General features: G+C 35.5%; 1 protein-coding gene across 2 annotated transcripts; it reads left to right on the forward strand.

Annotated features, from left to right (window-relative positions):
- Positions 1-137: 137 nt before the first annotated feature.
- Positions 138-11,796, forward strand: LOC105331094 (PAS domain-containing serine/threonine-protein kinase). 2 transcript variants are annotated; one of them, XM_011433131.4, is made up of 20 exons: positions 138-225; positions 1,291-1,455; positions 1,712-2,003; positions 2,340-2,530; positions 2,657-2,827; positions 3,183-3,323; positions 3,549-3,683; positions 4,038-4,149; positions 4,341-4,504; positions 4,612-4,729; positions 5,065-5,212; positions 5,321-6,645; positions 6,866-7,041; positions 7,551-7,766; positions 7,976-8,101; positions 8,380-8,514; positions 8,982-9,181; positions 9,302-9,435; positions 9,753-9,893; positions 10,025-11,796. In XM_011433131.4, exons 2-20 carry the CDS (start codon positions 1,369-1,371, stop codon positions 10,228-10,230), a joined length of 4,218 nt encoding a protein of 1,405 aa, XP_011431433.4. In that variant the 5' UTR covers positions 138-225; positions 1,291-1,368; the 3' UTR covers positions 10,231-11,796. The 2 variants fall into 2 exon arrangements, with proteins under 2 accessions (XP_011431433.4, XP_065940207.1); XM_066084135.1 differs by having other exon boundaries at positions 208-225; positions 1,332-1,455.
- The last annotated feature ends 15 nt before the right edge of the window (positions 11,797-11,811 follow it).

The raw sequence follows: 11,811 nt of genomic DNA on the forward strand, positions 1-11,811 counted from the left end.
AAACCACTCAATCAAACAATTAGTAAATATTATTTAGTTGTTCCCATGCCTTACATCAAGTGAAAATGTGCGATTCTTCACACAAAATCGTAGAATAAAGATAAAAAAAAATATTGCTTAGCTTTCATGTTATTCATCGCGCATGCGTATGATAACTTTGAAAATGGCGGAGGAATTGAATGATTGAAATGGAAAAGCATTCCAAATGTTTTTAATTACTTTGTTGTAAGTTTAAGATTTTGTATATTTATTGAATGAATATCTTAAAATATCTTAGATGAATACTTATGGCTCACCTGTACTTTATCTTACCTCCCTGATTATTACAGCTGTTTGATTCAAGCCTGAACTTGAATGTCACGATTTTGGTTTTGTTTTGATATTAGGGTCAAACGATAATTCAAATCTAATTAACTGATTAATGAGCCTGTTGCAGCGTTTTAGATTTTTTGCACACATGGTTACTTCTGAATTTGGTGTAATATTTAACGTTATTGAAAAACTATTACACAATACTGATTTTGATGTTTATTTTGTAATTTTGAATCAAGTTTCATGATAACATATTTACTGGAAGTTAAGCTTTGCTAGACTTGAAATGATCCACAATATTTTGAGAAAAAAGTTAATTGCTATACATATTTTATCTATAGTATTTATAGACACATAAACTGTGTCAGTGTGTATATTCTTCTTATGATATTACCACTGAAAAGAGAAATAGAAGTTAACCTGTTCCAGGGGTTGGCATGACACCAAATGTAATGGGATGGGAAAAATAATGCCATACCAGATTAGGAATTGAACACAGGCCCCCTGAATTTCTTGTCAGGTGCTCTACCAACTGAGCTATCTGGTGCCATGCAGTATTCGAAACTGACTTTGTTAACAATTAATTTCAGACCAAGAGTAAGACTGTAACATCAGCATACAAAGACACAAAATAGAGATGGTCTGGTGAAATGCCAAAAACATTTGTTAGTAATGATGAAGTTTTAGCTGTTTATAAAAAAAACCTTTCATCTCAAAAGTTTTACCTGCAAAAGAAAGTTTAAATAAAAAAATTGTATAGAGTTGCAACAGAATGGTGTCACAGAGTTCCCACATAACTTTCTAATGTGGAATTTGCTTTGAGACTCCTGGGAGTCATCCTCACATATTTTATAATATAAAAGTGAGTGTTTAAATTAGACAAACTGGCATTAAAAAAGCGAACAGTATTTGTTTGTCAGATTTGAATTCGAATGATACCTGTACAAAATTTTCATGACTGTCTCTTTTTGTTTATAGTTTAGTTCGGCTGAGGTGAAAATATCATTTTGTATCAAAAGGGTCTTATCAGCTGTGTTATCCAAGCAGTATTAAATTATGGACAAATTCAGTGATTATTCACCACTCTCTGGGGCCATCTATAACAAACCTTACCTATCGTCTACTCCAGATGTTTTGCAGTCGGTATGTGTCGATGAAAAATTTATTAGTTATCTGTGAAGCCTTATTACATGTATTTTTTGAACTTTTAATTTCTATACTGTATGAGGATATGCTGATAATTTTTCAAAGTTCTTTTGAAAGTTTGTGTCAAGATGATGATGGAAGATAATTGTTTTGTTTCTGCTTTTGGCTTGATAAACAAGTCTAGTACAAAGACTAAAAGTGAAAAGAAAGGCAGTGTTATAAATGTTTTCAGGTTTAATTTTTTCTTTTATAGAAGAGGTACAGAGACTTGAACATAAATAATGGTCTGAATGGTTTGGGCAGAGACAATCTGTTTGGGGACAGAATGACCTTTGGTTCCCCTAGCTACCCCTCTCCCTTGGACAGAATCCGAGCAGACAGGAGCGATTTAAGATATGCTGCTGAAATAAATGGAATGAAGGAGTCGTCATTTGAAATAAATCAGTCATTCCCAAAGATGACGAAAACGTCGAGATGTCTGGATGAAACCATGACAAAACCAAGGTCCAAGAAAGTAAACCTTCAAGAAGAGATCAGAGATTTAGGTCAGAGTCTTGAGGAGTGAGAGTGATCATGCTTTATAATGTTTTGAAAAAATGACAAAGTGTAGCAAACATTACAGTACATAGACTACATAGTATAGAACCCTTAATACATGGTTTTGATATTGACTTCATTATGATTTCATTCAAATTTTGTTTATTATTTTATCCTTTTAGACTACATAACTAGTTCAAATATAAACTGTGTTTCTTTTAGCTATATATCTATTTTTCTGCCATTTACATTTAATAGTTTATATAAGATAGAAGCTTTTATAAATACATGTATTAATAATGATGTTATAACAGTTGGAGAAATGTGTCTGTTGTTTGTGCTAGGCTGTGAGTTCCATGATGTTAGCTTCGGCCCTGGTCAGACAAAGGGATCGTGGTCCTCGGAGCTCCATCCTGACCGAGAGAACTGGTCATTCTACAGCTACATCGGCGGGGGGCATACAGGGACGGTGTTTCCCTCCACCATACGAAACCCCAATAAAGCTATCTGTACAATCAATTCAAAGACTTCTGAGGTAATGAAGAGACCTGTCCAACCGCCAAAATTTATGATCATGATGCACAAGAAACTGTCAAGTACATTTTTTTAGATAAAAAAAAACAAAACCTGGTTTTGATTGTTGCTGATATGTGTATTTCAGATCCTTACTGCAAATGATATGACTTGTGAACTCTTTGGGTATGAAACAGAGGAGTTGTTGGGCAAAAAACTTAAGGACCTAATCAAGTTAAAGCCCAAAGAACAAGCTACAATACAGGAGTGCCACTTTGACGAGTCCTCGGGAAACATTGTCAGTCTTGCTGGAAAAGTGGTAAGTACAGCTATATCATTGACATGCCATTCTTCCCTGCACTAAAAATCACCTACCTACCTCACAAAAGTATCGAGATGAGTGTATTCTCACATTTTCTTAACTAACAGGTGTATGCACATGTATAATCTTGTTTTTAATAAAATTACAGATGTACTTTTAACAAACACAAAGTTCTTTGCATACTTCAGTTTAACTAATTTAATCTTGATTTAAGATAATTATTTCCTTAATTGGAACTTCTTCTTTTTTGATGATTACAAAATTTTCACCCACCTATGCTAATGTCTAGTACATGTGTTGAATGTTTAAAGTGTCTGTCTGGGATGATTAAGAGATTGTTTTGTTCAACTAGGTAGATGCCATTGACAGCAATGGCCTGATCATGCCAATATCTGTGTGGGTCAAAAAACTGGAACAGGAGGCAGAGCAGAGGGCCTTGGTTGTCATGGAGCCGGTTGAGAGAACTGTTGCCATGGTGACATTTAATGCTGAGGTATATTTTGGTATTTTGAATAGCATTTTCTATAAAACCACAGTAATGGAAATAAAAAAATCAGAAAATTAATGTAACCATGCATGAATTTTAGTTTTAGGTATATATCATGTAATTTATTCCCCTTTAGTCTAAAACTGCATTCATGATGTCTTTTACTTCATAAGCAATAGTGTTGAACTGATGTTAATTAGATTGAAACCGCATTTGACATCTTCATTTCAGGGAACAATTTTATCCTGTGACCATCAAATGGCTTATTTGTATGGCTACTTTTCACCAGATGACCTTGAAGGGGTCAAAATCAAACAGCTGATTCCATCTTTACAGCTTCCAGTGGAAGGAAAACCATTGGAAAAGGTAACATACATGTAAATGCACACTTTGATTAAAAACTGGCACAAGTTATTACCTTTTCTTTAAAATATTTTGGATTTGTGTTTACTAATTAAGAAAATTGAAAAAAGGAAAAAAAACCTTTTCTCTACATGTAATGGAAAAAAGCTGCTGCTATCATTAATAATTATGAATAGCATACATGATAATTTAATATGCATGTTATTTGTAAATTATTTGCATTTCTTAAAGATATTTAGATTTCTGTTTACCGCTTTAGAAATTTTAAAGAACGAAAAAGCTGCTTTATGTTTATAATTTTGAATATTGCCAACTCTAGTGAAAAATCTGTTAATGGAATTGATTGGTTTTCTACAGGATCTGAGAAAACAAAGAGCAACAGGGAAAACAAAAGATGGAGCTTGCTTTCCTCTCAGTCTGTCTGTCAAGCTCGCATCAGAAGTAGACAGCTCCCAGCCCAATTCTACAGGTCTGTGGAGGATAATTTTTTTTAACCCTAGATGCTGTAATACATGTATTTCTGATACAGTACAGTAAAACTGGAATACTGTCATATTTAGATTGTAGAGTTTTTCATTCTCCATCAGTTAATCTTGAAGACTCTTAAGTATAAAAAAAAAATAATCGTAACACAACTTTGATTCATGACATTTTTTATAGAGAGTGTCAAAGATGACAGGGAGAGTGTGTATGTGGGAATTCTGTGGGTGTTCTCAAACATAAGTGGACTGGTCACCATGCTGCCTGATGGAACAATAAATAGCATCAATGAAAACTTTGCGCTGATGCTGTTTGGTTACTCTAGAGCAGATCTGATAGGAAAGGTAAACAAAATAAAGTGTAAATTTTTTTTTTCTAAAGCTTGCTTTCACCCCTAGTGTATGCAATGGGTATACTGAAAGTACTACATGTAATTTACATTTTGGTGCAGGATATTTCGATCTTGATCCCCGATTTCTATGATATCTTGGAACTGGAGGAGAACTCGGAGGCTGCAAGTCACCACAGTGGACTTGACAATCCAAACCTGCCGCCTGATGACAACAAAGGTCAGCTTCAGGGATTATACACATTAATGTATAAACAGGATAACTATAGTGAAGTGTTTTTTGCGATAAACACCTTTGCAATCAACTTATTGTTCAATAAGAGTAATATCACAAAGCTATGTAAATCCATTGACATTCTTACTTGTCTTCGGTTTGTTTGTTTTTCTTAGGCCGTATTTATGATATTTGATTTAATTTGATATCATTTAAATGTCATAGTTCTGAAAATGGAATATTATCTTTTACACATGTACTAGTCTATGGAAACATGTACAATTTTATTGAAAGTTCTTAGATACATGCACACATGTAGTGATCATTATTTTTGTGTGTAGATCTGCAGGAAGTGGACAGCAGTGATGACCAGGGTATAGGGAGCAGCATCACCTCCAATCAGTGTCCCCCTGCCGTAGAAACCCATCCCCTGCTGGGTCCAGGGGTCACCTCTACCCCCAACAGAGCCCAGGCTGTATCATTTTTCAGGTAAAACTTAAAGAGGTCTTGTTGTATACTCATACATTTATTGTGCTTGTGTGTGTAGACAGAATTGATGCATAATAAATAGAAATGAATAACTAATGTCTGTTTTAGGAGAGGATCTAACAAAGAGTCTGGGAGTGAGGTGGAGATCTCGCCACTAGCTGGAGGGATGAAGCAGGATCAGATTGGGAGACTAGAGTTCAGTGACAGCGAGGAGGAGGAGGAGGAGGAGGAGGCGATGATCAGGACGGATGCGAGGTCCCCGGAGACCTGTCAGAGTGACGTGTCTGCCTCCAGCACCGAGACCGTCCCCACAGCAAGGGAAGTCACCAGAAACGTCGCCATCATTCAGGAAGTGAACAAGGGTTGTATGGAGAGCTGTGACAGGAATGGAATGGAGGAGAAAAATTGTGAGAAAGGATTGAGTACTGATGAATGTCACTCCATAAAGAAAGAGGATGATGGCAAAGATAAAGGAGATTCTGTAAGTGAAGAGATGTTGGTTGTGTGTAATTCTCAGGAAGAAAAGAATTCTCCTGTTGCATGTACATCAGCACAGACTCCAGTTATTGAAGAAGGTGTTAAAACTCAATCGAAATCAGAAACAGAGAGTTCACAACTCTCTGCAGATAGAGCAGTATTTCTCCAGACACTTCATGACACAAATAAAATATTAATGGAGATCAAGTCAAGTATGGATGATCCTATTGTGTGTGTAGATCCTAAAGCTGAAGCAGACTACAGACAAGAAAACGTTGAACAGAGGACAGCAAATGTAAAAGTGAATTCTGAAGCAAGCGTTGATAGTGATGGCAAAAATCAAAAGTCTGAACTCAACGTTTCAAATTCAACTGTAGAATTGCTAGCGGCTGGCGTGGGAGTGCTGGATTTGAGTGATTCTGGCTGTCTGGAACGAGAAATGGACTCTCTGGACAAGTCGGGAACATTGGCAGACATCAGCAGCAGTGTTCATTCTAGTGCTATATTAAAAGACTGCTCCAGGGAAAGTCTCAGGGATGACTCATCTTTCCCAGCTCATCAAGACTATATTCCTAAATGCAACACTGACAGTGTCCTCGAAGAAATTAGTTCTGTGGAAAATTCACTTGATCTTGTACATGGTGTTGAAGTGCACAAGTCGCCCCTACTGCACATTAACAGTAACAACTCTTGCCATTCTAGTGGCCACAGTACAGATCATCAGCCAGAGTCGTCGTTCGACCCAGTAAGCAGCTACAATCACAGTAGCAGCTTACTGACAGACAGTGTGAGCTTTCATGAAAGAGACAGTGGCTGTAGTCCCAGGAAACACAAGAGGAGGGATCGAGGGAAGGAGGCATCTAATCAACACAGCCCCTCCTCCGCTAGTCAGTCTGTGGTGTTTCCTGAGGGTTCCTACGCAGGGCAAGGAAAACATAGGGACAGATCTTATCTAGGTATGATATCATTATTTAGGTCTTTATTCGTTAGGTCTTATATAGGTACACTATTTTTCTGAAGGCATTCATCATAACATATACATGTACTAATGTTGTGCCTTTCATTTTCATATGGTTGAAGGACCTGTTATTTGTTATCCTACAAGTTATAGAGAAGTGTGTTACATTTAATAAGTTATTATAACTGTGATTAATGTGTAGGAAAATGTTTTGGCAGGAATAATATTCCAGCTGAAGCGAGTGACGTTGGAGGATGGTAGCGTCAGGTACTGCATGTGGGTGTCCAGGGATCCAGAGGAACCAGCAGAGGGGGGGAGGTCCTTCGCCAACCTCACTCTCGCCACGACCCTCAACAGCACCATGGACTGCTCGGGCAACTTTAGCCTAGGAGATGTAAGGAATGCAACGTTAATACATGTAGCTGTATGATAGGAGGTCTGACTGAAAAAGGAAATAAAGCATCAGTTGATTTCCAAATATGTTGTGAAAAATTCAGTGTTTAATACATTGTAGTATGTATATGTATGCCAATATGTTTTGATACTACCCAAATACATGTATTTGTACTCTGACTTTAGTAACTGTTACAAAGTAAACAGATAACTACCATAAAATCATTAGAATTTGTGTCGGCTCAGTTTACATCCCCAACTATATATAAAATGCAATTCTTATCCATCCATTTAGACCAAAAAATCCATAAAATTATGTCAAATCCAAGAGAATCTGGCAGTCCATAGAAATTGTCCCCCACCAAATTTACATGAATCCAAAAGTTTTACCTGCACATAGAGATCTGCTAAAATTGTGATGGGATGTTTTGTTCCTAAAGTGAAACGTTTTTTTTTCCTATTCAATCTTTGCATTTATAAATTATATAAAATTATACAACTGAATTTCAGCTTCTGGCTGACAAAGCCTGTTCTGATTCAAAAGTAGAGCATGGTGGGAATGTTAAGGAAGGAGCTCAGCAAAATGATGGGGTTGAGGACGATGGTGATGATGGGGTCTCAGCAGGGAGAGGGCTGTTTGACATCAAGTACCACACCCTTAATGCCATCGGCAAAGGGGCATTTGGATTTGTAAAGTTGGCCAGAAGAAAAATTGATGAGGAGGAGGTACATGACTGTATATCTTGTCAGAATTTCATCAAATTTGATATTAATGATAATCACCATTAATAAAAATAAGAAACATAGAGTAAGATGCTGATAATTTTTTTTTAAATACACTTTCTGAAAAACAAATGGAGCTGTTAGCAAAGAATTGCATATATAGTTTAAGTGAATGTACACATTTCCATTATCATAAATTATTTTTACACCAGGTTGTAGTGAAGTTCATCAAGAAGAACAAGGTGCTGTCGGAGTGCTGGACGGAGGACCAGAGAGGCAGGAGACTACCACTGGAGGTGTCACTGCTGAAGATGCTCAAGCACCCCAACATTGTGAAGGTATGGACTGCAAAAAATTTAAATATACAATTATCAACAATGATAGGTCAATGTTAAAGCAAATAATGAACTGCAACCTCAGAGGGCTTAATCCATTTTGATCATTGAAGTTGTGAACGTTGTATTTGCAAAACAAATTTTTAGCAGTTTAAATGGCCAATTTTGGATTATCTTGATGACAACAAAAATGATTTAACAATTTATAGGGAAAGGTGAAAATAAAAGGATTTACTTTTTGGGTTATGTTTAATTGTTGACAATTGGCTGATTAATTTCAGGTGTTAGATGTATTTGAGAATGAGGACTACATACAGATGGTGATGGAGAAACACGGCAGTGGGATGGACTTGTTTGAGTTTATAGATCGGTCTCCTCTGATGGACGAAGCACTGGCTAGCTATATTTTCAGACAGGTAATTCCTCATATGATGTGGATAGATGATGATTAATGACCGTGGAATCATCAGAAATTATGCTGGAAGTTGTATATTTACAATGAAATAATGCTTTCTTTTGTGATTCATGTGGGATTTGAAGACGTCGACATAGCAGAAAATTGGGTATTTTTGTCTTACATCATGATTTTAGTCACCGTAGGTTTCGACAAATCGATAAATAGGGCGTACAGATTGTTTTTATAGAGCTATGAATTAATGATAAGTTTCCGTAAGAAATAAAGGGAATCATACTCAGTAGATGTAAATATACATCTGTAAACATGAAGTTTGTCTCTCTTCAAATGGTGAATTTTGAACAGTCCATGAAAATTTACTGCCATAAATACCTTTTATTCCACAATGTTTATGCAAGAGATCCTTTCCCAATGAAGCATTCTCTTAACCAATTGATATGATAAACAATTCCTTCCTTAACATTGTAGATAGTGGCTGGGGTGGCATACTTGCATAGTCTTAACATCGTTCATCGAGACATCAAGGATGAGAACGTAATTCTCAACGAAGACTTCCGCATCAAGCTGATTGACTTTGGTGCAGCAGCATATATGATGCCGGGGAAACTGTTCGGAACATTCTGTGGAACCATGGAATACTGCAGTCCCGAAGTTCTGTTGGGAAACAGGTATTAATAAAAGAATTTTTATGGTGCTACTTGACTCTCAGGAATGCTATCTAATTCTTGTGACAGTTTTAATCGATTTTACAGTTGATTAACAGGTGAGGCACTTGAATTTATTTTCAGATATGAAGGCCCAGAGCTGGAGATGTGGTCCTTAGGGGTGACATTATACACACTGGTCTATGGAGAAAACCCTTTCTTTGATGTTGAGGAGACCATCAAAGGGAAGCTGAAGCCACCATTCCAGGTCTCAAGAGGTGAGCAGAAATATTTGTCCATTTGTTCATTTGATTTATATGTACTGTAAAATCATCATTTCATGTTTTATGCTTTGTGAGGATTTTCATTTTGTATTTCATCTCGAAGGAAAGAAAGGATTCTTCACAGAACTTTAAAGTTTTCACAGAATGTTTACTTTCTTGTGGTCGGGGAAATATTTGTTTGTGCACATATTAAACCATAGTGATTAACTAGTATGTTATAAGAATTTACATGGTACATGCTCATTTGAAAAAGACCAAACTTACATGTTTTATAATAGATAATGTTTCACTAATATGTAGTCTTCTTGTAGGTCTGACACATCTACTCTCTGGACTGTTGAATCCCAGTCCTGCTAAGCGACTGACCGTTAAGGATTGTCAGAGAGATATCTGGACTAATCAACCTGTTGATGCCTCTCAGTATTCTTGGGAAGAAGTCCTGCCAAACTGTGGTAAGAAAATAGGCTGCTCTAAATGCTATTCCTGACCAATTTTGAATAAGTTGTTGAATTCAAATACTTGGTAGTCTTTTACCTTGAAAATCAAATTAAAATGAAGAGAGGTATGTTTATTCTTCTGATAGAATTTCATGGAAACACTGCATCAGACAACAGAATTGATTCGCCTGATTCTAAAGTGAACTCTCAGAATGCAGCTAGCCACACAGAGAAGTATATAGACAAAGTGTACACGGACAAAGAACTCCTTCCCCCGGTGCCCCCTTTCTCCCCTCCCGGTTATCACACACATGTGTTTGACTCCAAGTACTACTCCGTGGTGGATGTGTAGCGATAATTGGCATGCTAACAATTTAGTTATTTTTTCTAAAGTCACATGAGAGTGCTTTTTTTCATTCTTTCTTTCATTTCTTTCATTTAACCAGATTTGCCTCAGAGCAGTTAAGGTCAGACGACATGTTCCTCGAAAAAAAAGATGATTATTTTCAAATTTTCAACGGCCTGGTAATATACCAAATAAAATTATTCTTATTTATTATGAATTTTTAAATGATTAAAAATATAATTGCCAAAAAAATTTATATTAGCAATTCAAGTGTATTTTTAATAGGATTATAAAGGAAATTGCTTGCACAAATGCCTGGTAAGGTACCCTAATTTTATGGAAGAAAGCTTGTCAAAGCAGTAGTAAATCAATAACAAATTCCTGGAAAAAGTTATATGAAATTGAGGAACGTTTCATCTGACCTTAAGAAAAGAAAAAATTCAGAATTTAAAATATTAATAAGTTTAGACAGAATAAAATACGTGTACATCAGAGACGTTACCTCATATTTTACCACACTTGTGGTGTTGTGCCTTTAACCTTACAGTATTGTGTCATGTTGAAACCAAAATACAAAATAAATACCAATGTACGTGTAGCATGATGTTGGCTGGAGTATATGTTTTCTAGATAAATATGCATATTGAATTTATTTCGTTGAAATACAAATATTTATGTTTAATATTGGTACATACAAAATGATTATATAGGTAATTAAATGATACTTGTCAATCTTCTAATTAACTTGATTCAATGACAATGCCATTAAATGATAATGGTATAGGGTATCCATAGTTAGAAAAAAAACAGGGTTTTCATTGTAGAATCAGGCAAATAAACCCAGCTTTTTATACATGTATGTCATTCATGAATTTAAATGACAATTATATGGTATGTGAGATTTGGTTGTTTGTTATACATGTAATTATGAATTGAAAATGTAAACATTGTAAAATACTGTGTATAATCAAAAATTTGTTTTATTGTCATAAACTTATGCACTGTACTGTAGTCATATATATTTTGTTATGAGATATATTATTTTGTGCCACAATTTACTGGTCTGTACCCTGGGTGCTGTTGATCTTAATATTTAGTCAGTTTTATTATATTTTGCAATTTTAGTCATATTATGTACTTATGAATAGGGTGAACTATGTTTTGGCAATATGATACTAATCTATGCAATATTAAGATATTATTCTGACCTTTTTCTTTGTGGTTGACATTTTTGTGCCATAGACAAATGTCTGCAAATTTGATCAGATTTGACCTCTTCTTTGGGATAAATTTGAATAAGTTCAAAGCTTTTTGGAAAATATCATGGTTGTACATGTAAGTTTAAGAATTTTACGTTTTGAAGGGGGTGATCAGAATATATTTTATTTGTGGTTCTTTTCTGGTTTGTAAATATGTAGATTTATTACAGTCCAAACGTGTATATCCGTGTTCAAAATCTATACCTGTTGATGTGGGCAAATATTATATTGGAAACCATTGCTTGTCACATGATACTTTTATGAGATTCGGTTTTTTTATAACTGCCGTTATTAAATGTTTTTATTCACATCAGACGTGTGTTGTTGT

The sequence above is a fragment of the Magallana gigas genome, chromosome 5, assembly GCF_963853765.1.
Source record: "Magallana gigas chromosome 5, xbMagGiga1.1, whole genome shotgun sequence".
NCBI lineage: Eukaryota > Metazoa > Mollusca > Bivalvia > Ostreida > Ostreidae > Magallana > Magallana gigas.

Excerpts from the sequence above, each read along its gene's own strand:
- LOC105331094 (XM_011433131.4), top strand. The coding sequence starts at position 1,369 with ATGGACAAATTCAGTGATTATTCACCACTCTCTGGGGCCATCTATAAC. Across the intron at positions 6,646-6,865 it reads TAGGGACAGATCTTATCTAG|GAATAATATTCCAGCTGAAG; the intron begins GTATGATATCAT and ends ATGTTTTGGCAG. Across the intron at positions 8,102-8,379 it reads AGCACCCCAACATTGTGAAG|GTGTTAGATGTATTTGAGAA; the intron begins GTATGGACTGCA and ends GATTAATTTCAG.